This window comes from Poromitra crassiceps, assembly GCF_964638095.1.
Source record: "Poromitra crassiceps genome assembly, chromosome: 5".
Taxonomy (NCBI): Eukaryota; Metazoa; Chordata; class Actinopteri; order Beryciformes; family Melamphaidae; genus Poromitra; species Poromitra crassiceps.
In genome coordinates, this window is record NC_139642.1 from 44,007,077 (window position 1) to 44,033,386 (window position 26,310).

General features: G+C 48.8%; 1 protein-coding gene across 2 annotated transcripts in view; it reads left to right on the plus strand.

The window, feature by feature from the left end:
- Nucleotides 1–4,857: 4,857 nt before the first annotated feature.
- The window catches only part of robo2 (roundabout, axon guidance receptor, homolog 2), a 234,005-nt gene continuing 212,552 nt past the window's right edge, over nt 4,858–26,310 (plus strand). For both annotated transcript variants that reach the window (XM_083637643.1, XM_083637644.1), the window contains exons 1-2: nt 4,858–5,086; nt 20,375–20,701. In XM_083637643.1, the coding sequence (XP_083493769.1) occupies nt 5,032–5,086; nt 20,375–20,701 (382 nt within the window). In that variant the 5' untranslated portion in view covers nt 4,858–5,031. The remainder of the gene's footprint in view (nt 5,087–20,374; nt 20,702–26,310) is intronic.

A 26,310-nucleotide genomic window follows, 5' to 3' on the forward strand; every position in this document is an offset into this window, starting at 1 on the left:
GTTTCCTCATGACTTCTTCTCTCTTTTCTCCTGGCCTTTCTGTAATCTGGAGAGCACTGTCGCCACCTAAAGGTTCTGTAAAATAGGTTAGACACATTCAATAGCTCCCATATTGTAAGAGGCGATGTAAGAGGCTTAGATCGACATCCCCCCGTCAAAAAACGCAATTGACGAACATGTTCGTCCTTGGCACTCTACGTTACTAAACGAAATGACGAACATGTTCGTCCATGGCACTCAATGAGTTAAACTAATTAAACCCTACTCCTAGCAGCAGCTATAATTCAAGTTAAGTCTGCCTTTTTATTTCACTTGATATCAGGCCGCTATGCGGCCTTCAAATCTAGTTTGGTGGGGCTCTGGTGTCGTATTGTGTTGTGTGTGTAAGGTCTGTGTATTGATATGCATGTGTCCTGCACTCCGTTGGGATCCCAGCAGTGCACTCCACCAGTTTGAAGTTGATTGGATAAACAGTTCTCGAGATAAACCACTTTTTGTGTTCCCAGTAGGTGGCGCTATGCCAAATTGCATGGAATTTGGCACTGCACTGTGTTGGGTTCCCAGCAGCCTCCTCCCCAAGTTTGAAGTCGATTGGACGAATGGTCCATGAGATAAACCACTTTTTGCATTGCCAGTAGGTGGCGCTATACCGAATTGCACCAAATACGCCACTGAATTCCATCACGTCTCCTAAGCGTACTCCCCCAGTTTGATGTCGATGAGATGAATTGTTCAAGATAAACCACTTTTTGTTTGCCAGTAGGTGGTGCTATGCTGAATTGTACGGAATTCGGCACTGCACTCCATCAGGTCCCCCTAAGCGCATTCCCCAAGTTTGAAGTCAATCGGACAAACGGTTCTCAAGATAAACCGCTTTTTGTGCTTGCCAGTAGGTGGTGCTGTGCCGAATAGCACATAATTCGGGCACTGAACTCCATCAGGTCACCCTAAGCGCACTCCCCAAGTTTGAACTCAATCCAACAAATGGTTCGCGAGATGAACCACTTTTTGTGTTTGCCAGTAGGTGGCGCTGTGTCGAATTGCACAAAATGTGTCACTGCACTCCATCCGGTCCCCCTAAACACACTCCCCAAGTTTGAAGTCGATCGGACAAGTGGTTCTCAAGATAAACTGCTTTTTGTGTTTGCCAATAGGTGGCGCTATGCTGAGTCTGTGTGTGTTTGGGGGTGGGCTGGCGTGGTATCAGACTTACTTTCGTGATGCAAATTGTGACTGACACTGCCCGCGGCCCGCCAACCAATCCGACCTGGTGTGTGGACATGATGTGGTTTGCAGGACTTTCCAGGTGGTTTCCAGGACTTTCCATGTAGTTCCAGGATATTCCAGCACTTTCCAGGTGGTTCAAGGACTGTGCAACCTGCCCATGACCCTCCCCAGACAATAACCCACTGCCATGCACATTTTCAGCCCAATCCGACCTGGGGTGTGGGCATGAGGTCGTTTCAAGGTGGTTTCCAGGACTTTCCAGGTGGTTCAAGTACTGTGCAACCTGCCCATGACCTTGCCCAGATAATAACCCACAGCCATGCAAATTTCCAGCCCAATCCGACCTGGGGTGTGGGCATGAGGTGGTTTCCAGGACTTTCCAGGTGGTTTCCAGGACTTTCCAGGATTTTCCAGGTGGTTCAAGTACTGTGCAACCTGCCCATGACCTTGCCCAGATAATAACCCACAGCCATGCAAATTTCCAGCCCAATCCGACCTGGGGTGTGGGCATGAGGTGGTTTCCAGGACTTTCCAGGTGGTTTCCAGGACTTTCCAGGATTTTCCAGGTGGTTCAAGTACTGTGCAACCTGCCCATGACCTTGCCCAGATAATAACCCACAGCCATGCAAATTTTCAGCCCAATCCGACCTGGGGTGTGGGCATGAGGTGGTTTCCAGGACTTTCCAGGTGGTTTCCAGGACTTTCCAGGATTTTCCAGGTGGTTCAAGTACTGAACAACCTGACCATAACCTTGCCCAGATAATAACCAACAGCCATGCAAATTTTCAGCCCAATCGGAGCTGGGGTGTGGGCGTGAGGGGTTTTCCAAGACCTTCCAGGCATGAATTACATTTGACGTGAGGCCCACTTTTTCAGGCGTTTGGCAATGTAATGAGTGATGAATCCTAATTTCCCCTTAAAATTTGATTTAAAACAAAAAAATGCACGATTTTGGCCAGGACACTTTTGATTTGTTGTTTATTGGCCATATACTAGTAAATATAACAAGATAGGTGCATCATAAACTGTTACAAATATGTTTTTCAGAAAAACACACAAACGGGTTTGTCCTCCCTATTTATAGGGCAAGCTTGAACATGCAGCTTGACAAACAAACAGAAGAAAAAAAACATGAAGTCACAGCTATTAAAGGCAACAGAAGTGGTTCCCTTACCCAAAGCAGTCTTGTCATGGTGTTAGAGCTGTATTTTTATTGGGAGACTATGTTTTTTTCTAAGGCAGCTTCAGGCCAAACACTGTGGGTGATTTTTGAGAGCTTTGTTCTATGGCTTTCTTTGATGTAAACTCATAAAATGGGAAATTCAAGCCTTTTCGGCTGTGTTGCTGTTGCTGGTGTGTCTGTTCAGGTACAAAAAGACTTGCTATATGTGCCAACGTGTTAGATTCCATCCTACATCTCTTTATGTGTTGGTGGTCAAACTTATTTTCTTGATTTGAAAAGAGTCTATAATGATGATTAATTTAATTCAAGATTCAAGATTGTTGAATTAAGCAAATTGTATATTCTTAGGAAAACAGCCAGAATGATTGTTTAAAATCCTGTAATTGCACAACACATTAGCCTGTTATATCTGGGCCACATAGTTTTTGTTTTTTTTGTTTTTTATGAAGCGTCTACATGTGTGTGTTTAATAAGCTTTGCAAGCTTACTATTTATCAAAGCTGCTCAACTCTGGTGCTCAAAAACACAAAATATCCGTGTAATTACATTATGGTGTTATGTCAGTCATTTGCTCCAGAAAATATTGCTTTTGTGGCTGCATAGCTGTCGCTTCTTTCTTTTTTTATCACTTGAGGTGGGGCAATATTTAAAAGCCTGTTGACTGAGGATTGTTATGACTGAGACCAGTAGGGGGAGCTCACAGCTCATAGCTCACTATAAGAACATGGTGCTGTGTGCAGTGCGGCCAGGTACAAGACTCCTCCATCCCTCTGCAGCAGCACAGAGTCAGAGACCGAGGCGCTGTACAGTGCACAGCACACGTCCATTACATTAACCCAATTTTTTTTTACTCTGTTTACTGTCTGAATACAGTCTATTTCAGTTTGTACATTTGGATTTTCAATAACTTTATCCTGGGGGGATAAGAGAGGTTTTTCTCCATGTGTTTGCAGGGTCTCGGACGGTCAATCACAAAATTGATTCCTGATTGAGATCAAAATTATAATTCTGCTTCAGTATGTGAATAAATTACCATCTTATATTCCCTCTCTGCATCTTTAATATGCATAGCCCACCTTCAACACATCCGATTGACTAATGCCGCAGTAGGCTATAGCAGAGTAAATATTATTTATGATTTTTATCATCCTGTCTACATGATTTCTTTGTACCAAATTATTATGTTTTCCTTTAAAAACTATCATTAACGTTAAACTCATCAATAAATCAATATTTTACCATGCACTTTACCCATTGTTATTACATATTCTACCTGTTGGCTTTACACAATGAATGGTCAAAATAACATGGGCAGATGGAATTGGTACACCAGTGATGGTGTAGTCACATTCACTACACTGTAGTGAATGAGATGGATACCCCCCCCCCCCTCCCCAGTCTGGGATTATAATAAAGCAAACAACTTAATAGTAATAATCATCATCATCATCTGTACATGTTTTCACATATTTAGGCTATCTACAGTAGCCTATAGGCTATAGGCTACTATTCACTATAGAGAATGTTATGAATTGATGTCATAGCCTACGGATTTCTGAAAGGCTGAAGGGTGGACGCCGCACTGGGTAGGCACTGGCAGCTATCCTACTCAAATTAAAATAAAATGTCCTATGAGTTCATGTGGGTTTACCTTCCACTCCACTTAATGCTCGCTGCTTGCCTGTAGAAAGGCTTCACTGGCCTAGGCTCTGTTCTTCAGAACTTCAGACCACTTTGGACTGAGATCCAAGTGCTCCTCGACTTTCCTCCTCCTCGGTCCTTCCCTGCTCTGCTCTGCTCTCACAGGCAGGCAGGCAGGCAGCTAGCTCACCTACCGCCCCGCACCGAGCCCTGCAGCTGCTTGCTTCAAGTGTGTCGTGCCGAGCCCCAGTCTGCTGCGGGCTGCGGCTGTGCGGAGTGCGCATAGACCGTGCGCTCCTAGTGGCAGCGCTATTGAAACCAAGAGGGAGGATAGGGCTATGTTGAACTGACTTGCAGTATCTACTTGACTGTACATTTACAGTGCTTTAGCTCCGGCTAAGCACATGGGTGTTTTGAGAGCGCGGTCCCTTTCTAATAAAACCACTCTGTGGTGGGGATGCATGAGACGTTTTCAGTGTTTGTATCAATCAGACACACCATGTGTTGAACTGTGGGGGCATCGCTTGAAGATTTGTGAGGCGCTGGAGACGCGTCTCAAGGAAACGAGGACCTGCGGGGAAGCGCATGTTTTTTCCCCCTCTCTGTGTGGACTTAAATTAGTATTCTTGTCGGTTGTGTGGGCTTCAGCTTGTATTCGCGTATTTTAGGTCATCTCGGAAAAAAGAAACTGCGAAAGATTGCGGATCAACTCACGGGACAAGCGGGGCAAACGGTAAAAGATCGCGAGTGACTGGTTTGGATTGAAGGTTTTCTGGATATGTCTACCCCGAGCTGTGGGTGACCCAGTACTGTTGAATGGGTCCTCTCAATTCATGGACACCGATGCTGGCTTTTGTCAGTAACTAGGACCTATTTATAACTTCCATACACAAGGAATAGACTTGCCTGTCATATTGGACATCTTTTTCCAGGTGAATTCAAGGATTTGCGCACCAGCCGCGGATGTTGAATATGCTAGTATGGGTCCGCTAGCGTTCATCCTTGTTGGTGGATTACTGTCTTTTCAAGTTGATGGTAAGTTGTCATGTTTAAAACTTTCTCTTGGATGTATTAATAAACATCCAGTTCTGTTTTCAGTGTTTTGCACCTACTGTGCAATTAATGATGCGATGCCAGACACTTACTCTGCATTTGCTACTTAGTTGTTCTTACTTTTATGTCATTGGGGTGTTTGACAAAAATCACATTACAACAGAGCTGTTATGGTTGCCAAATGTAAATCTGCAATCAGGGAACGTTATTATTAAACTTAGCCTATATGTTGTATAAAAGTAGCCTACATGTATTTCACCTCACCTCAACATGCATTCAAGCAATTTGTCTGAAAGCAATTGAAACCAAGGGAGGATATATGTGCAAATAAGGAGAATTCAACGAATTTCATATTCAATAGTCATTTAAACCTAATAGCCTATCAAATGGCAGGGTTAAGGTGCAACAGCAGAGGAAATAATAGCACTCCCAGCCCATGGCATTCACAGTTTAACACCTGCTGACTGCTGTATATTCATTTTGTAAGAGTGGTTGGTATTTTTTATGCATAATGTAATGACATGCCATTTTAACACCAAATGATGACCACTTATGTACTGACATTTGAGAGACATTTTCTCTGTGATTGCCTCTTCTATCAATCTAAATATAGATCATTTATGAATGATTGTCAGGTTGTATAACACTGGCTACAGCCTAGGTGATCCATCTACAGAAGAGAGTGAGAACATTTTCTCCAAAGAAGATAATTAAAGTGATGGTCTTCTCTTAAAGCCCATTTTAGTATCTAGGCCCAATAAAACTCCCATAGATTTGTTGTGAATGTAGATAAAGACCAGTCATTACTGTAGGCCTACCTATCTAGCTCACAAAACCTGTGAATGGGAGGTGATTGGCGAGGTTGTTCAACATTCTGCACTGATGGCTTTGCTGCATGTGGAGATTTTGCGTTTGGATTTCAGGGCTATGATGATTTTGTGTAAAGCGGCTTAAACCCAGGCTGGGACGCTGCCCCACTTCATTACCTCCCATTTGTTTGATTAATCTTTAATAATGATGATGATGTTGATGATTGCAGATTAGATTGATACTGTTTAATTTCTCTAGCCGTTGGAAGGCCAAAAGTGGAGCCTCAGTCCACCTCATCTAACGGCGTGCTAAGTCAGCATCTTTTTACCATTTTACAAGGCTTCCTGGCAATCACTGGCCTACACTGGAGCTGCTTTAATGGAGGAATTAAAACAGCCTCGGCTGCAGAGTATGTGATGACTCACATAAATCATCAAAATAGGAGGAGGGGCTTCTTAGGTGGAAAGCCTGAGTGGGATTGGTCCAGCATGTGAGTTAATGATGGGAGGCAGCAGCAAGATAACTATAACTTTTTAAATTTCATACACCGAAAGTCTGAATCATGTTTAGCTTCTTCTGGAGAGGGCACACCTTGTCACAGTAGTCACACACACACACACAAACACGCACACACACACACACACACACACACACACACACACACACACACACACACACACACACACACGAGAAGTGATGATTCATGCCTGTGTTTGCTTTGTATTGTTTGTACAACTTAGCTAGCAGTACGCAAAGCACAGTGTTTTGTTGTCAGTGAATGCAGGAGTCTGAAAAGAGTGTTTTTTTCCTTCTACCTGTCAACTCCCTCTTTTGTTCTGTACAGCAGCAGAGTTTTGCTTGTGCTCGTCAGTTATATTGTATTTTAGCAGCAGTCCTCATGGCCTCTTCCTGCAGTCAGCAAGTCTAGTCACATTTTTGTTGGCATTTGAATCTGTCTCTTTTCCACTCTCTTTCTCCTCCACCTTTTCGGCTGTCCTTCACTCTGGCTTGAGCCAAGCCCACTGGTTGCTAAGCGCTGGCTGATGGCACGGCTGGCTGGGAGCGGGGTGCACATGTCCCCGGCCGGCCCGGACCACTGAATCCCCCCCCCCCTCCCACACCATCATTTGCCTGGCTGTCACCCTCCCCCCCCCCCGCTGCCTCTCTTCCCCTCCATCCCTGCAGAAGTACCCATCACCCAGCCTTTCAGAGGTAATCTGAGGGTCCTTGGAAGAGGGAGGAGCTTCCTCTAAGAGTCCACTTAGGGCAGACAAAAAGGACTGGAGTTGTATTCACTATGGGGCAGCATAGCCAACAAAGCCAAGCCTTGTGAATGGCGTCAGTCACTGTTTAGTGTGCCGTGATTAATGCTGCTAGTGTGTAGGAGAGGAGAGAAAAGGTGAGATGGAGGCAGAATGGGGGGAGAGAGAGTGACTGTGGAGGGCTTTCAAGGCTGGAAGACAGAAGGATGGTTGTGAAGGAAAATGCTATATCTTGGGGGGGGGGGGGATGGGTGGAAGAACTTTAAAGAGAATAATTTCGATCCACATAGGAGATATGTTCCAATATGTTGGGTGAGCAGCAGCTGTCTGTTTGCAGGTCTGCTCCTCTCTGAGAGTCGACTGTGCTGTTTTTTGAAGCTGCATGGAATAGAACATGCTTAGCATAGTAGACATTCACCCGTGACCCCTGCTATTCTGAGGACCCCTGCATAGTTGTGTCTGATCTAGGAGCTGGTGACATCACATCCTCCATGTGGGGAGACACACCACTGACTGAGGGGTGCTGAAGTTTGGCCCAACTCACACTTCTCTAGGGCCACGGATATGGACACCTGCATGGGCCTCTCAGTGGTGTAGATACATAACCCACCAGCAGGGTTGTGGTTTCACTAATGCTTAGTCAAGGGAGTGTGTGTGTGTGTGTGTGTGTGTGTGTGTGTGTGTGTGTGTGTGTGTGTGTGTGTGTGTGTGTGTGTGTGTGTGTGTGTGTGTGTGTGTGAGAGAGAGAGAGAGAGATTGGAAATATATGAAGAAAGACGCGTATCCTTCAGTGCGATCCTTTCCGAGTGACAGTAATCAAATTTAAAGAATTTAGAGAATATTGTTTAACAAGACATTCTCTTAGTGGGAAATTGGTGCGGATGAGACTTTAATAGTGAAGCTCCCTGGAGACTTAACGGCGCTCCTGATGGCCGTGATTGAATGAGAAAGGTCTAAAGCGCTGGCCTATAATGGAAAGTAAGGCCAGATTAAACTAGTGTACGTGAATGATGAGGCAGGCTGAGGTCATTGTGTAAGAGCCATTGTAATGTCTCTCGCCCCAAATGTGATTGTTCTGCTTGAGTTGGCAGCGTTTATGCAGCGTTACTGTAATTGAGGTTCATTTGCTGGAATGGGACCGAGTGCTGCTGCAATGATGAGCCTTCAACGCCACGACGTGCAGGAAGCAGCTCCTCCCATGCTCTCATCACTGTCACGTTACTCTCTGATTAACATCGCACGACGACTGGAGTGTAGAGACGGTGAGAGAGAGACTCCAAGGTGGCGACTCGCGAGCGCAGCAGGAAGCGCATGCATAGAAAGAAATAGAATGAGAAGAGTGTTTGTGTATAATGAGAGTGGGGTTGCAGGTCACGGTCTCTCTGCGTGTGTGCATGCTCGTGCATGCGTGTGCGACGCGTGTTACTTCACCAGTGACGTGGCCTGTCTGTCTGTCTGTCTGTCAACTCCTCTGATATTCTAACAGCCAGGCCCGGCTACTCTGTGGATCACGTTTCAGCAGCCATCACTCCACACATTCGGCACACAGCACGATCCACTTTGACTTTGAGGTCCTCCTCTTTTTTCTTAGATAGAAATACTGCGCTGTGATCAGGCAGGAATAACAGGAAGTGCAGCTATTTAAAAAATTCCCAGCCCACGTTGGTTATTGTTGCCTTTACATTCTGCAGAAGTGGGGGAGAAAATGTCAAAGTCAGACGACGACGCACATGGCTGATTGTGCTGTGAGAATAGCGTAACGTAGCATAACTCTGCTTTGCTCGGCCGCAGCCAAGCATCCCCCTGACATTTACAGAGCAGAAAAAGACCTAATGCCTGGTTGCTTTTGCCTAGAGAAACAAAAACCAAGAGATGAGAAATTACACCAGAGAGAGAGATTGAATATTAAGAGGCAGGCTGCACTGAAGCATATTGTCTTTCCATATATCCCCAATCACTCCATCTCATTCTCTCTCTCTCTCTCTCCATCTCTCTCTCTCTCTCTCACATGTACACACACACACACATACATACGTGCACAATTGATCTGTTCCTCCCTGAACGTCCATGAGGGTGGAATCCAAACACAGAGAGGGGGTTGTAGTGCACCTGCGCTGGTGCTTACAGTGGGAGTGTAGAGGTGGGGGTGGGGTTGGGGGGCGGGGGGCATGCCGACGGTGAGGTGAAGACAGAGGACGAGGCTCTCACCTGCCTCACACACCTGTACTTACAGAATACACACCTGTGCCTATACTCCGCCCCCCCCCTCGTCCCCCTCACACACGCACACACGTTTAATCCCCGCTCTTTCCCCCCGGCGTCCCTGTTTCCCAAACAGACGATTAAGAGCTTGAGACGACAGGCAGAAAACGTTGATCTGATTACGGTTGTATAATCCCTGATGATTAGATGATAGTGAGTGAATGAACCCCTATTGATCAGTGGCACATGCCCAGGCTGCCAAGGCAAACACGCCGTGTGGAGAACACGTCCTCGTGTTGCAGCGTGGATGTGACAGGCCTTCTTATCCCTGCCCAAGTCGATTAGATTAAGAGCATGCGGCCGAAATGGAGATAGGAAGTCAGGACTGAAGGATTGAGTGTCTGTAGTGGCGTGGACTCGGCATGCTAGCCTCATCACTGTTTTCATGTAGCATGTCGCGCTAAAGATTTGTGTTTGGGGAAGTGTCTCATCACTCTGGATCCTGTTGCCTTCACCCCGCCCTCCGGGAAGGGAGGCATGTCGAGGTTGAATGACCCACACAGGCACGTTCAAATAACGGCGCATAGGTGCAAACACGCATGCACACAGGTAGATACACACAACACACACTCTGATTGCACTTATGCAGGCATTTATTGTGTAATGCAGGAACAAGCAAGCACACCTTCCATGGAATGCAAATAGCTTGAATGCAGAAAACATCATCAATTTAGAACATGCACACATCAATTCACATACCTGTTAGTCTGGTGAAAGGGCTAACAAGTAGGCAACTGTAAAATCTGTTAAAAAAAAAAAAAAATCATATCACGCAAGTTTAGATGTTATAGAATGCACTCAATATAACAAACAACAGTTTTAGGATCAATAAATACTTATAGGGCGATTTTCTCTGAATGTTGCTTTTAGGAGTACAAAACATTCAAATAAGCAGTATTATCTTCTTCAACTATTTTCCGATTTCAATGTATGACGCATCACTTGAAATCTTACAATCTGCACTTTCATAACCTTAAAAAACACTGAAAAGTGACCTTGGCCTACTTGTTACCCAAAACACCAGTCCCTCCCTGTCACATGTTACTATGCACTTTTGATCGCCGTATCAATTGATTCATTCCCTCATTGCTTCCTGTCATTGGTTACTTGTTCGTGAAGTGTTTGTGAGACACTGGTGTGTCTCAAACATGAGGTCAGGCCCGCTGCTGAAAATGCATGAGCTGCGTCTCAGCGTGAGGTGTGTGAAGACGGACAGCCAGAGCACCACGCTCAAACACACATGGGTCACACGCTGACAGAGTGCTGGAGCCGGTGAAGAAATGTCCCCCGTCTCCAGCCGGCTCTATGGATCACCCAGCCATGACGGCCCTTTGGCTTTCCTTCCCCTTCACCTCACCATTAGTGTGACTCAACACACGCAGGCTGCGGGGAGGAGCTCTGCCATTTCAGCTGGGAATCCAGTGCGTGTTTTCAAAGTCCACCTCGCTACGTGAAACAACAACAACCTCTGAGCTAGTCACCTAATAGCCTCTCAAGCCGATCTATCTCTTACACAAACTTCAAATGCTCCATAGACAGTCTGTCCTTCCGCCCATTAAAATTTGCCCAGAGGAAGTTGTCATCTTCTAAAGAAAAAAAGCTTCAGACCAGAAGGATGTTTGATGGTATTCAACCAATCACGACATACTGTACGTAAACAAAACCGAGGCAGGTGATTGGAGAAATGAGCGGATGTCCTGCAACTTCCAATCATGGAAGATGGAACTCATCATTAGTGTTTTGCTTGCACCTGTGTTTATCCTGCCTTTTCGACACAAAATGGCCCCCGTGAAAAGGGTCTATTGCAATTGTTCCCGGCTTTTTTATATTACAGATACAATTATATTTTTTGCCCTGGTATATTTGTGTATTATGTTGTCTTTATCCTTGGTCTTTGTACAAATCTTTTTACCACAGCACGGTTGACATAGTTGCTAGATTTTTATATATATAGATAAGTCCTTTTATGATTGTAAAGGCATATTCTGGCATTTTATTAGAAATAACATTGTTGTATAAGGAGTGCTTTTATGCTATAGACTACAGTATGTTTGCTAACAGGTCATTGCTAACATTGAACTAGCCGAGTAGTCTGACGTTGTATTCTATAAGAGCCTAAGGAAGTTTATCTGACTAGGGAAACAGAAAGCTGAATCTCATTCAAATAAATGGTCTATAATCAGTAGCATGAATGTGCCGTGGGACTGTGCAGACTGTACTTGTTGTGACCCTGCTGTGTAAATCTAGCCACCTTGACCATGGCAGAGTTGATGAATGGCTTCTGGTGAGACTGTCTTTGTTGTGGAGGTCTGCGTGCAGAACGAGGCACGAGCCAAATGTCACAGCCAGCGCTGGAGACTGGAGGAAAACCTTCATCGCAGCCCTGAACGTTTGAACTCTCCAGTTCCACTTCCAGGTTCATGATGCTTTTCCTGGAGAGCTGCTGGCATTAGTGATTTAGAAGCCCCCCGGAACCCACAGCCAGTGCTAGAATTATGACATTTAGTGGTGGTGTGGCCTTGGCCGTGTGTGTGTGTGTGTGTGTGTGTGTGTGTGTGTGTGTGTGTGTGTGTGTGTGTGTGTGTGTGTGATGTGTGTGTGGGTGGGTGGGTGTGAGAGCATCATTAATGACCATCAAAGCCCATTGCCTTTGTGTTAGCACAAATATATGGCCCCGATTAAATTGAATGAGTTCTTCATCCACTTCCTGCTAGCACCCCTGACCCTCCAGCCCTAAGCCAGACCAGATGAAGTGTCCCATAGAATAGACATTTAATAAATCTCACCTGGGCTTGCTATGCTGCAGCTTAACAATACACAAACAGTGCATTATAAGGGCTATTTGTATTACCGTGCTCTGCCCCCTCAGTGTGTCACTGTGGACAGTGTGTGCTTCCAGGTCTTACTGCGCATGTTCACACGCAGGGCGCAGGGCCAGGGGGCCGGCCGGAGGTGGTGCCTGCAGGGCCAGCTGGAGGTGGTGCCTGCAGGGCCAGGGGGCCAGCTGGAGGTAGTGCCTGCAGGGCCAGCTGGAGGTGGTGCCTGCAGGGCCAGGGGGCCAGCTGGAGGTAGTGCCTGCAGGGCCAGTGGGCGGGCCGGAGGTGGTGCCTGCAGGGCCAGGGGGCCGGCTGGAGGTAGTGCCTGCAGGGCCAGCTGGAGGTGGTGCCTGCAGGGCCAGGGGGCCAGCTGGAGGTAGTGGCTGCAGGGCCAGGGGGCGGGCCGGAGGTGGTGCCTGCAGGGCCAGTGGGCGGGCCGGAGGTGGTGCCTGCAGGGCCAGTGGGCGGGCCGGAGGTAGTGCCTGCAGGGCCAGGGGGCCGGCTGGAGGTGGTGCCTGCAGGGCCAGGGGGCGGGCCGGAGGTAGTGCCTGCAGGGCCAGGGGGCCGGCTGGAGGTGGTGCCTGCAGGGCCAGTGGGCGGGCCGGAGGTAGTGCCTGCAGGGCCAGGGGGCCGGCTGGAGGTGGTGCCTGCAGGGCCAGGGGGCGGGCCGGAGGTGGTGCCTGCAGGGCCAGTGGGCGGGCCGGAGGTAGTGCCTGCAGGGCCAGCTGGAGGTAGTGCCTGCAGGGCCAGGGGGCCGGCTGGAGGTGGTGCCTGCAGGGCCAGGGGGCCGGCTGGAGGTGGTGCCTGCAGGGCCAGGGGGCGGGCCGGAGGTGGTGCCTGCAGGGCCAGTGGGCGGGCCGGAGGTAGTGCCTGCAGGGCCAGGGGGCGGCTGGAGGTGGTGCCTGCAGGGCCAGTGGGCGGGCGGGCCGGAGGTGGTGCCTACAGGGCCAGGGGGCGGGCCTGAGGTAGTGCCTACAGGGCCAGGGGGCGGGCCGGAGGTGGTGCCTGCAGGGCCAGTGGGCCGGCCGGAGGTAGTGCCTGCAGGGCCAGGGGGCGGCTGGAGGTGGTGCCTGTGTAGATACAGGATCTACTCGGCTTACAGATTTGGCTCGCCCTACCGGAAGTGCTCGGCTCAGGGTCCACAATGGGGTCTAACCCTAACCCTGATTCATATTTTTAATGTCTATAATGTCTTATAACATCAGTAGTTGCTTGTTAGCTAATCTAAAGGTGTCGGCCATTTTGCCCACGTTAATCCCACCACCTGCCCGACATACAGCCAATCATAATGCGTGCCCGAGCCGATCTTGTAGCCGAGCCGAAATTGCACCACACCTACCCTCATTGACATACAGAGAGACCGCAATGTGTTGGCTACAGGTGGGGGCCCTTGGCACACCTCCAATTATCCACTCATCTCTCAACACTGTTTATCATGGACACCTGAGGCCTTCTCTTCTCCTCCCCCCCCTCCCCTCCCCTCCGCTCCCCTCCCCTCCCCTCCGCTCCCCTCCCCTCCCCGCCCCTCCACCTTCATTTCTAAAGCAATAAGGCACTTATTTATTTCTCCCTATTCATTTTGCCGGGCAGCTCAGCAATGCAGGTGGAGTAAAGAGATTACAATGCTTGAGGGAGAATCAATCGGTGCCATTCATTTCATTGCTCTGCTCTCGGTAGGGGCTGTTGAGAGTAGTGCACACTTGAAAGTAGGGGATTGGTGATCCTTGAGCCCAGCTACAGCTACATTCACATCACACGCACGCACACCCGCGCGCACACACACACACTCGCACACACACAGCTCGGCCATATCAACATAAACATTGCTGCATGTATATCTGACTAATTGCACACATAATTGAGCTCAGCCACTATAGTATTTCATATATTTTACAAAATGCTGAGGAAGATTCAGTATTAGGATGTTTGGGAAGTGTAGTTTTTTCACCTTTGTTTGTCTTAGGAAAGGTGACAGAACAGGCGCACTCCTTTTCAGCGATGCTTTGCTTCACATGCACACAGTTGTACACATCCATCACATCTGGGAGCTTCTCAATGCTTAATGAGCAGCTTGACTGGAGCAACTGGACGTTAACTCAAGGGCTCCTTGACAGTCGTTTTTGAGAGATGGGAGAGTCTCATACAATTTCCCCACCTTGCATTTTCCCAGCTGGTTCTGGGATTTGAACCGTTGACCTTCCAGACACAAGCGCACATCTCATTACATGTAGGCTGCTGCCATAGTGGAGTGCAGAGGCAGGCAGGCAAATGGCGACGTGCATGGCTGCTCTGAAGGCTGTGCAGGAAAGGAGAGATGGCCGGGGAAGGTGTGGTTACACTGAGCTATGTGCTTGAGTGGGCCTGGGATTGGAAATCATTTAATCTGCATCACGCAGTTCACTGTCCCTCCCACTGGCCTGACAGTCCCACAGAGAGCCAAAGCTATTCCTAACACTAATCAGCCCCACAGACAGCAGAACGGTGCCCTCATCAACACACCTCCACTTCACCATAAAGGGATCCAAACCCCCTCTCTCTCTTGTCTTCATGCCTTTCTCCCCTTTCTTCTCCGTTTCAAGTCCGCTATCTGTGCTCCGCTCAGACAGGCCATCTGCCGAGACACAGATAGCATCACTTGCTGTTGATAGCAACCCGTCGTAGAATGGAGGGTGAGAACGAGAGTCGCTAGGTAAACTGATGGTGAGGCTGCTTGAAATGCGAGGTATGTGTGAATAATCAGCCCTTTGCAACACTCACCTGATATTCTGTTTCCCACTGTTATCTATTTATATGCTCTAACTGCATGAGGGAGAGAGGACAAATACACGCAAAGTCAATAAGAGCCCAACCCCACAACACTCCTCCACACTGCCTGAAAACTCCCTCAGAGTGGAACACTATCGGATATCTGTTGGAGGCAAGCTTGGCTGCAGTGGAAGGTTCTTCAGAGCCGCTGCTAGAATTACCCTTGTGTTTGCGTTCAGTGTATAGATCTTAGCAGTGTGCCGAGACGGAGGGGGGTGGGGGGTGGGGGGTGGGGGTGGGGGTGGGGGGTCAGTATGCAGAGCACTGAGGTGGAACCGAGCACATGATCTGAGCTTGCTGGCGAGGTATCACTCCCTCCTTCTCTTCATATAGAGAAGAAGATGCAGCTATAATCTGCTCTGCACCTGTGCTGAGCACCATCTCCGTTTGTCTCTGTATCCGCTGACTGTACGCGATGCGTCGGGATGGATTCCAGCAGAGACAGCAGGTTGTCCTCGGCGACACCTCAAAGTGATGAGCTGCGTGTCTGGTATTGGGGGTATGCTCGCTGCCTGGAGCGGCCGCGCCGCGACGCCCACTGACAGCCCCCCGTAAAGAAGATGAATCTGGGGTGCAGAGCGGGCCGCTTGCAAGGCCAGCGCGGAGGCGTTGGACGGCCGGTAACATCATCCTATCGCCGCCCCCGCTTTCCCCCCGCCGCGCTCTCGCATTTCCCATCTGATGACATGACGGATATGGCTCCGTCACCCGGGCCGCGAGGACAGGATGTAACGGGACAGAGAGCAAGTGAAGGAGACAGAGAGATATATATACGGAGGGAGCGAGGCAGAGATATATAGAGAGAGGGAGAAGGGAGTGGGCGGGTGAGAGAGCCAGGCACAAGTGGGAGGCAGGGGAGAATATATTTCAGAGTGGACAACATAGATCTCATGAATAATTCATTCCTACTGAAATTTCTTTTGAGGTTTTTTCATACAATTTTGGATTCACTCAGCTCACCACACAGCGTGTACTAGGTTTCAGCACTATCTCCCCGCCAGCCATTTTAGAGTCCACAGCATCATATTGCTGAGTCTTGGCCTGGACCTTGCTTTTGTAGTTTGATGTTTTATGGCACGGCAGCGAGTGGAACCTTTGCCTTGGTGCGAGGTTGCCATACGTTAGCTGTGATCAGCACGCGGCGTGCACATGTCTGTTGGCAGAATAACTAATATCTCTTTGGGGAGCCCTTCCCTTTAATGCTCTGACTTAGACTGGTGTGCGTATTGATTTGGTTGGTGGGCTGGAATTTCTCCTGGGAGCTAATAAAAATAATTAGAAAAAGATCATCAAAGGGACCCGACCTTCTGTTGCACACATGAATAAATATGTGGTCAAGTGAATAGAAAAGATCTACATGTGTGGTCACTTGTAAGGGAGATGTAGTAGTGATGCACTGCTTTAGTCTGTACAGGGTCAGGGGAGGAAGAGGTGGGTTGATTGTTAAAGTGGTCTTTTTTTATTCTGGCTTTTACCAAACAATGACAACGCCGTGTATCTTGTTTTAGAAAATAAAATAAAATGTTTTAGATTTGACCTGGTGGTTTTATTTCACAGACCATGCAGAACACAGCTACAGCATACATTGAGAATGCAGAGTATAAAGTGGGTATTGCCTGCTAGCAGCAATGCGAAACTGCATCCAATGAAGCCGACATAAGTGGAGTGAAAGAAGAGGCGGAGAAGAAGCAGCAGCCTCTGCTTCAGTAATCTCTCTCTGATTTCCTCCTCTCTGTGTGCGTGTTTGTTTGTTCTCGGGTTCCTGCGCCCTGGCCTGCAGCAGTGTGGATGACTGCACAGCACAGCGGTGGTGAGAAGTGATGCTGGTGTTATTGCAGACAGGGGGGAACACAGCAGTTTGATTGGAGCGTGCCTCAGAGCCAGTGAAGTGCACTCGCCTCAGCTCAGAGAGCACTTGATTGCACAGCACCAATGATCGCATTAAGAGGGCAACACAAAGCCCATTTAGCGTACAGAGAGTGAGACACGGGGACCGGTAGGAAGCTGCAAATTGACTTTCACTTCTGTGAGGAGCTTGGCCTGATGGCTGGGTGACGGGGGACATACATTAGTCTTTTTTTTTATCCTCCTGCAGGGCCAGTTGCGTAAAGATAAACCTGCGTTTAGACTTTAATGTGACTTTGCTGTAGGCATGCTTGCCTGTTGTTCCTGCTATCGTGGTTGTTGTAGATCTCCAATGGATTGCTTCCATCTCTAAAGAGTGAAGATTTGCCATCTTTTCTTAAACAGCTGCAGTATTTAAACAAGAGTATTGAAGGCAAGAGGCCACGCTCTGGTGCTTTTTTGACAACAGGACCGCCGCCATTTTGGCCTGGGGAAAAAAAGAAGCCTCCTTGCGCCAATGGGAAACAGGACAGAACCAAGACAGCCAATCAGAGGTAGTCCTTCAGGCCAAGATGGCGGATTTGCTGTTTTGCTGATGTTGCAATGGCAACTTATTAACCTTCTGTTCTTATCAATTTAAGTTCTTTGTTTAAACGTCCCACTCTCTGACAGTTAGGCCGACCCATTGCCATAACAACAAATTTCTTCTTAACTCAAGATTAGCCAGGGGGAGTAGCTAGCTACCTCAAAATAAGTCAGTTGTGATATTTAAGTAACAGACAAGTCTTAATTAGCCGATAGTCCGACCTGAGAATCTAAGACCAGTTTTAGGCTTAGAGTCTTAAACTAGCTTTATGCAACTGGCCCCTGGACTGCACGCATGGGGGCATCACCAGGGCAGGGGAGCCACACCATGACACAGTGGAAAGACAGACAGACAGACAGACACACACACACACACATGCAGAGTACAAACTACCTTGGTTTGCTCTGTATAAACGAGGTTTGCTCAGGAAGGGCCCGTCGAGGTTATCCTGTTGTATTGAGATTGATGGTCTTAAAATATAGTCACAGCACATGTGTGTTATTACCTGTTCTACCTTCGACAACTGACCACCTCGACTCAGGAAGGACACTGACCAGTCACGTCTGGCACCCGGCTCCGCTCTTTCTGGCAGTGAAAGGACAATTGTGGAGGCATCTGCTGTGTTCATTTCCACAGGAAAGGGCCGAGCAGATGGAGACTCAAGGTTTAAGTGATTAGAAGGCAGTAGATTGGAATACAAATTGGATTTAAAGAAATTAGACTGATATAAATCGAATGGAGTCGCCACAGTGTAGTGCTGTGCCTGCGTATTGGCCTGGGTGGAAAGCCACCACAGGGGCAGCGGATTATGGGGGAAGCAGATGCTCCAATGAGATAAGAATAAATGTGCATTTGACACCCCTTCTGGGGGAGATGGGGGGTCGCCAAGTCAGACCTTTATCTCGCCCGCCATTTATCAATGTCATTTATCAATTTATCAATGTTAATTAAGGCTTCATTCATGAAGTCACTTACAGCCAGAACACAAACCTGCCCCTGTAATCACCCACCTACCAGTGGTGGGAGAGACGGGGGGGAAAGCGAGAGTAGCATCGCCCTGTGCATTTGGAGTTCCACAAGGCAATAGTACATCTATAGTTCTCTACACAAAGCCAATGAGAACAGATCATCAGGTCATGTACTCCTGGAGCTGAATGTGGTCCCCACCCCCTCTGCTACAAGCCCCACCCCCTCCACTACAATTCCCTGTCTGTGGCCCCACTTAGAGCAAGACACTATGGTGCCTGATCACTAATCAATAGCAGGGAAATGGAGGGATTAGCCCAAATTAGGAAGAGGAGACAACAGAGTACCTGCTGTTCAGGTCAGGTCAATATGCTGCTGTCTGATGGTTGACCCCTGATAAGACCAGTGATGGACTACTACACACTCTCACATGTTAGCATGTGGGTGCATGTGCTGCACAGACACACGTGTGCTGCCCTCAAAGTCTTTGAAGTGTGTTTTGTGCTGATGAATGGCTTTCTCCCAGTTGCTGTCCTCTTGCCTGCATGTGGAGCACTGGGCAGGGAGATGGGGGGGGGGGGTGGGGGGGTACACAGCTTGTCCTGGCTTCCCATGGGAGAGTCAAGTATGAGGCCTAGTGGAACATGTGCAAACCCAGCCAAACAAAGAGCTGGACCCTCCACTGTTCTGGCTTCATGCCGCGCTGCAGTTAGCCCTGACGCAGGCACAAAGGCCTGTGTGGTACACTCACTGTGCCTCCGTACAGCACACACACCATCTTATTACGCCCCCTGCAGCGCCCCGGGGAAGGGCACAGTCATCCAGCAAGCACACCTGCAACAACTCCTTTTCAAGGCAAAGGCGCTACGTTTCATTCACCGTTGATTGATGAACATTTGGCTGCCAGCTGAATCGGTGTTATTGATAGAGTATTGAATCATGTGGTTCAAAACAAAAAGGAGGAAGAAAAAAGACGGTTGGAAAAGTTAGCCTCAGTCCCCTTCCCTTTAGTGCATGCTTTGATTATTTGGCGGTGGATCAAACTCTTTGATTGTTGCCTTGCTTCCAGGGCCTGATGTAAATGTGTGTGTGTGTGTGTGTGTGTGTGTGTGTGTGTGTGTGTGTGTGTGTGTGTGTGTGTGTGGGCCTCTGGCATCTTATCTCTGTGGTTAAGCCTTGGTCACACAGCAGCACTCTGACTGGGGGAGCATTATCATAGCAGCCAGACTTCCAGAGCTCACCCACACTGTGAGACGGAGAGGAAAGAGCTCACCCACACTGAGAGACCTAGAAGAAAGAGCTCACCCACACTGTGAGACCTAGAGGAAAGGACTGGGCCAATGTTCTCAACCCCCGGGGATTAGACTAGAGCCTGGACCTACTGAATTCACACATGAAATCACACATATACTGCTACAATTATTTGTTGGTGGCTGTAACCCCACTCTAATACGAACATAATTTGTGTGTGTGTGTGTGTGTGTGTGTGTGTGTGTGTGTGTGTGTGTGTCTGTGTGTCTGTGTGTGTGTGTGTGGAGTTCAGATGTAAGCTGTCTCTACGCCTCCATACACTGTGACCCTTGGGTCCAATTACCCATGAGCCCTTGCATATAGGGTTGAGAGCAGCAGATGGCTGCGTTTTGACTGGGTTGAACTGGTGGTTGGAGGGCTCAGCCTATGGCCTCCTTTCACATGATGATAACCCAAAGACAAACAAACAGCAATAATAACTATTAGTTGTTATTAATTTAAGCCCCAAACCCCCTCCTTTCTTTCCAGATAGTTTACCCATTGGCAGTTATATTCGTGGCAGAGGCTCTTCTTTCCTGAAACATTTCAGAAACACTGAACCAAAACGATATTTAAAATCTGTATGCATTCCCCCCCTAATCGATTCCATCTCCGCCCTCTCTTCCAGGATCCCGTCTGCGCCAGGAGGACTCCCCGCCTCGGATTGTGGAGCACCCCTCTGACCTGATCGTGTCCAAAGGGGAGCCCGCCACCCTCAACTGCAAGGCGGAGGGGCGGCCCACCCCGACAGTGGAGTGGTACAAGGATGGAGAGCGGGTGGAGACGGACAAAGATGACCCACGTTCGCACCGCATGCTGCTGCCCAGCGGCTCCCTCTTCTTCCTGCGCATCGTTCACGGACGACGGAGCAAGCCGGACGAGGGCGCCTACGTCTGCGTGGCCCGCAACTACCTGGGAGAAGCTGTCAGCCGAAATGCATCTTTGGAAGTAGCATGTGAGTCAAGACTACATTTCTTTACTGATCCTGATTTCCTCTCTTTAGTGTGTTGTGATGTTTAGCTGGTATATTTTCCATCAAGGCTACACTCAGAGAGGTCTTGATCCCGCTGCCTCCAGATGGAAAGACTGGGTTTCCATTCAGCAACAAGACAAACTGAGACGTAATATTTGGACATTCTGTTTTCCTGTCGTTTTATAATGTCATTATTCTAGATAATCATGTTTCCATTTATTTGCAGCAGGATATTGCATTGTATTGACTTTGACAGCTGGAGGAAAAACAGAAAACAAATCAGCATTTAATTTGAGGCTACTGTAATTACATTACATTTGATGATTGAATTTGTCCTGATTTTGGTGTTCTCTAGTTGTTGTTTTTTATGTCTGAAGGAGCTGGTTGGATAGCTCAACACGATTGAATATTTAACAATATTGTAATATTTAATATCCTGCCTATTTTTGAAAAGGGGCAGTTAAGCTCTGGTGTGTTCTCTCAATGTGTGACATGTAGTTTGGTGTGATTATGTTCTGACTTGCAGAGAATAAGAGAATAAGTGTTTTTTTCCCTCCCAACCATGGGTTTCAGATGAATTTGAGATCTATAGCTCAAGGGATCTTGCGTTTTGCATTGAGGTTGTCGGCAGACCTTTGAGTTGGACATTATGCTGCTGTCAGACCGTACCAGAGGGAGATGATGGCATGGCAGACATGGGTCCATCACAGGTGGGTGGGGGTAGAGCGACAGGCACAGATGAAAGTCCTGATGGACATTTGACACGGGCTGCCTGGACTGTGTTGGCGAACACTGACAGGCAGAACCTGAACTGTGGATCACATTACCTTTGAAGATGAGCCCCCCCAGCAGGCTTCCCATCGAGCAGATCCCAAGGGCCTCAAACCCCCTTCCTCCATCAGCCAGAGAAGGAGGTCTCCATGGCATACTGTTAAATTAACTAGTAGTACTATTCCAACATAGCCCTACGTTTTATGCAATTGCTTATGAGGCAGGATTTCACTACACACATTTGATTTTCAGTGGGTTTTTTTTATTGATACACACCGTTTAGAAAATCATGAATCCCCCTACATTACTGTTCTCCACTGGTTTCACTTATATCCGAGTAATAGATCCAAATTTGCCAACCCAGATGGAAACACTTCTGCCGTTTTAAAGCATGTTTTGCCATCCCCCAGGGTTTCGTTCTAGGTCCTCTGTTGTTTTCACGTAACATATCCCTCCTCAGTAATATACCTGTAGATGGTGTTCTCCTTCACGCCTACACAAAAGGTAGACAGCTTTACACGGCAATAAAATCTGGTGAAATAAGAGACCAAACAATCTTATAGACATCAAAAGATGGATTACAAATGTTTCAAATTCTCCTGAGTGGAAATGTTCATAGCAGTGAAAACACACTTATCAGATGTCTGTCTTAATTCCAATGGCTTTCCAGTTACCCTAAAGGGTTTTGTCAAAAACGTTGGAGTTATCTTTGATCCAGACCTCTCCTTTGACATTCACACCAAGACAAAACACCTTATGTGAACCTTAGAAATAGCCCCAGGATTAGGCACTTCCCCTCCATTACTGACTTGGATTACTGATGGAAACTACATTTTGTGCCAGCATTGCTGAATGCAGTGCGGTACTCTTTCCTGCCTGGCGTGGTTTATAAATATATGTGACTTGACTTTACTATACTGTATAAAACAAGGAAAGGGAATGATTAGGGAAGGGTTAGAACAGAAGGCAATTTGTGCTTTTTTGAGCACTTCCACCTAACAGCAGTAGAGGAAGGACCTGTAATGCCTTATGTTATTTCTACAGTAATTATCATGATGGTGGTAGTAATAGGGGTTATGGGCCTTTGGAAAATGGACTTTGTGTATTGGAGAGGAGGGGGTCGGTTGCCAACCAGCGACTGCCTCTGATCCGGTCCCCTGCCTTCCCCAGGGTTTCCCAGCAGCCCCCAGGTGCTAACTGCGTGACAGCAGCTTGATCTATCGATTGGTGTAAGAGGGCTCTCCCAGCCTAAATGAAAATTCATGAAAAATTGATGAAGTCTCCAGATTATTCTTTTATTTTACCCTGTGCTCACACCGTTTCTTGGCCTCTCTCTCTCTCTCTCTCTTTGCTCTCTCTCTCTAGCTCACTCCTATGTCTTGAGCAGCTGAGGGGATTGAATAGAGGCATTGACTGCTTTAGTGGCTCAGAGTGTCAGAGGTCAGGGGGGAGAGGTCAGGGGGCGAGCAGCCGAGGGGATAAGGAGGAGGCAGCAAGGTGAAGAAATAAGAACACATAAGATATGAGGGTTATTAGTTATTAGCAGTGATAGTGGGTTTGCGATGGGAAGGTTCAGGCTAAAGCTCTGTAGGCTTTCTCTCTCAACCAGGTCCGCTGTGTGTGTGGGTGTGTGTGTGGGTGTGGGGGGGGGGCTAAATCCCCACACACTAGCTTACTCTGGTGATTAGCTTTATCAGCTCCTGCCATCCGTCTCTAGTGATTGTAAAAGCAGAGCTAATCGCAGGAGGAAAAACTCTTAGTGGTATTTAAATGTGTATCCATGTTGGATTGGATCAGGTGGGTGGGGGCTTATGATGATATGCCTTCTCACACCCTCCCCTCCCCCACATATTGAACACACCTTTGCCCTCCTTCCGTTCACGAGTGGTTGAGCAGGGCCCCGGTGATATAATTGAATTGCAGCTCTGAAACAGATTGAACTCAGTGTCTACTGAGCAGAGTGCTGCTGCTGCTGTGGGCTGGACATCACGCTGGGCAACACTCAGGTCTACTGAGCATAGTGCTGCTGCTGCTGTGGGCTGGACATCATGCTGGGCAACACTCAGGTCTACTGAGCATAGTGCTGCTGCTGCTGTGAGCTGGACATCATGCTGGGCAACACTCAGGTCTACTGAGCAGAGTGCTGCTGCTGCTGTGGGCTGGACATCACGCTGGGCAACACTCAGGTCTACTGAGCAGAGTGCTGCTGCTGTGGGCTGGACATCACGCTGGGCAACACTCAGGTCTACTGAGCAGAGTGCTGCTGTGGGCTGGACATCATGCTGGGCAACACTCATGTCTACTGAGCAGAATGCTGCTGCGGGCTGGACATCACGCTGGGCAACACTCATGTCTACTGAGCAGAGTGCTGCTGCTGCTGTGGGCTGGACATCATGCTGGGCAACACTCATGTCTACTGAGCAGAGTGCTGCTGTGGGCTGGACATCATGCTGGGCAACACTCATGTCTACTGACGGTACGTGCACATCTACAATGGCAAATTCGCTTTTCCGCTGTGTCGCAGCGTTTTGTGGGCGTGCAAACCAGCTTCCAGCTTGGAGCTGTAGCCTGTAGAAACGTTGTACACAGGAGGGTGCGGGGAGGAAATGTGTAAGAAGAGCTGTCATTGGGTAGCTTCAACGAAAGGTCCCGCCCTAGTCCCGCCCCGCGAGCGTGAAGCCGCTCGGAGACAAGCCGCCTCTAGTCTGCGACAGTGAAACGCTGTGGGCGGTTCCAGCGGCAGGGGGCGCGAGGTAAATGGACCAATCAGACACGGAAATAGAGCAAGACAGCCTATCAAGATGCAGCGTCAAAGCGGCTTTTTCAGCAGGCAAGCCGCCGAGCGCTTCATGATGTGCACGTACCGTGAGCAGAGTGCTGCTGCTGCTGCTGTGGGCTGGACATCAAGCTGGGCAACACTCATGTCTACTGAGCAGAGTGCTGCTGCTGCTGTGGGCTGGACATCACGCTGGGCAACACTCAGGTCTACTGAGCAGAGTGCTGCTGTGGGCTGGACATCACGCTGGGCAACACTCAGGTCTACTGAGCAGAGTGCTGCTGTGGGCTGGACATCATGCTGGGCAACACTCAGGTCTACTGAGCAGAGTGCTGCTGTGGGCTGGACATCACGCTGGGCAACACTCAGGTCTACTGAGCAGAGTGCTGCTGCTGCTGTGGGCTGGACATCACGCTGGGCAACACTCAGGTCTACTGAGCAGAGTGCTGCTGTGGGCTGGACATCATGCTGGGCAACACTCAGGTCTACTGAGCAGAGTGCTGCTGTGGGCTGGACATCACGCTGGGCAACACTCAGGTCTACTGAGCAGAGTGCTGCTGTGGGCTGGACATCACGCTGGGCAACACTCAGGTCTACTGAGCAGAGTGCTGCTGCTGTGGGCTGGACATCACGCTGGGCAACACTCAGTGTCTACTGAGCAGAGTGCTGCTGCTGTGGGCTGGACATCACGCTGGGCAACACTCATGTCTACTGAGCAGAGTGCTGCTGCTGTGGGCTGGACATCACGCTGGGCAACACTCAGGTCTACTGAGCAGAGTGCTGCTGTGGGCTGGACATCACGCTGGGCAACACTCAGGTCTACTGAGCACAGAGTGCTGCTGTGGGCTGGACATCATGCTGGGCAACACTCAGGTCTACTGAGCAGAGTGGTGCTGCTGCTGTGGGCTGGACATCACGCTGGGCAACACTCAGGTCTACTGAGCAGAGTGCTGCTGCTGCTGTGGGCTGGACATCACGCTGGGCAACACTCAGGTCTACTGAGCAGAGTGCTGCTGTGGGCTGGACATCACGCTGGGCAACACTCAGGTCTACTGAGCAGAGTGCTGCTGTGGGCTGGACATCACGCTGGGCAACACTCAGGTCTACTGAGCAGAGTGCTGCTGTGGGCTGGACATCATGCTGGGCAACACTCATGTCTACTGAGCAGAGTGCTGCTGTGGGCTGGACATCATGCTGGGCAACACTCAGTGCTCAGGGAGGAACACAGCAACACAGAGGGGAGGAAGAAGCCTCAGAGAGGTGTGCTTCTGCATTATTAATATGAGCCAGATTGGAGAGACTGGGGCGCTCACTGGGCTGTTGAACATGCACACAACACAACACAAGTGGATGAACAGGCTGATTTAGTGCCATGACCTTACTTGAAGTCTATATGGGACATGTGCAGTAGGGTGGGAGAATACATTCCTGCACTCTATTTGGGGAGAGGATGTTTCATTCTAGCTGCTGTCCACTGTCCTGTACTGAACTCCACTACAACACTTGTAAACGTGTTGCCTCGAGGATACATATCTGAGCAAGTCGACTTACTAATCTAATTCCTCCTCACACACGCTCGCTCTCCAGGCCAGCTCAGCTCTGTGGGATGGATGTGCAGCAGATAAGACAGGAAGTGCCCCCTTTTCTCTTTTCAAAATAAAGTGGGTCAATGAGCAGGTTCATAAATCATGCTGAAGCCTGTGTCAGAAAAGCTCCAGCCGCAGCCACCGCTGCTGAATAAATTGCCAGCGCTGCGGATACGTGTGTATATGTAAGTGTGACAAGGCGCACCTGGGGCGATGGGATCCTGAGGAAAATGTTAATTAGCCCCTATCTCTTCAGGTGGATGGAGCACAGCAGACACGCAGCACTGCTCCAGATACACGCGTGTAGGGTGAGCGCTTGCACTTTTAATTGGATGTGAGTGTGACTCAGGCGTTTTGATGGGTATGTGGGGTGCAGGCGGGTGCAGGCGGGTGCAGGCGGGAGGTGGAACTGGTCCGTAGGGAGAGGCGTTAGCGAGGAAACGAGGACACACGCAGGG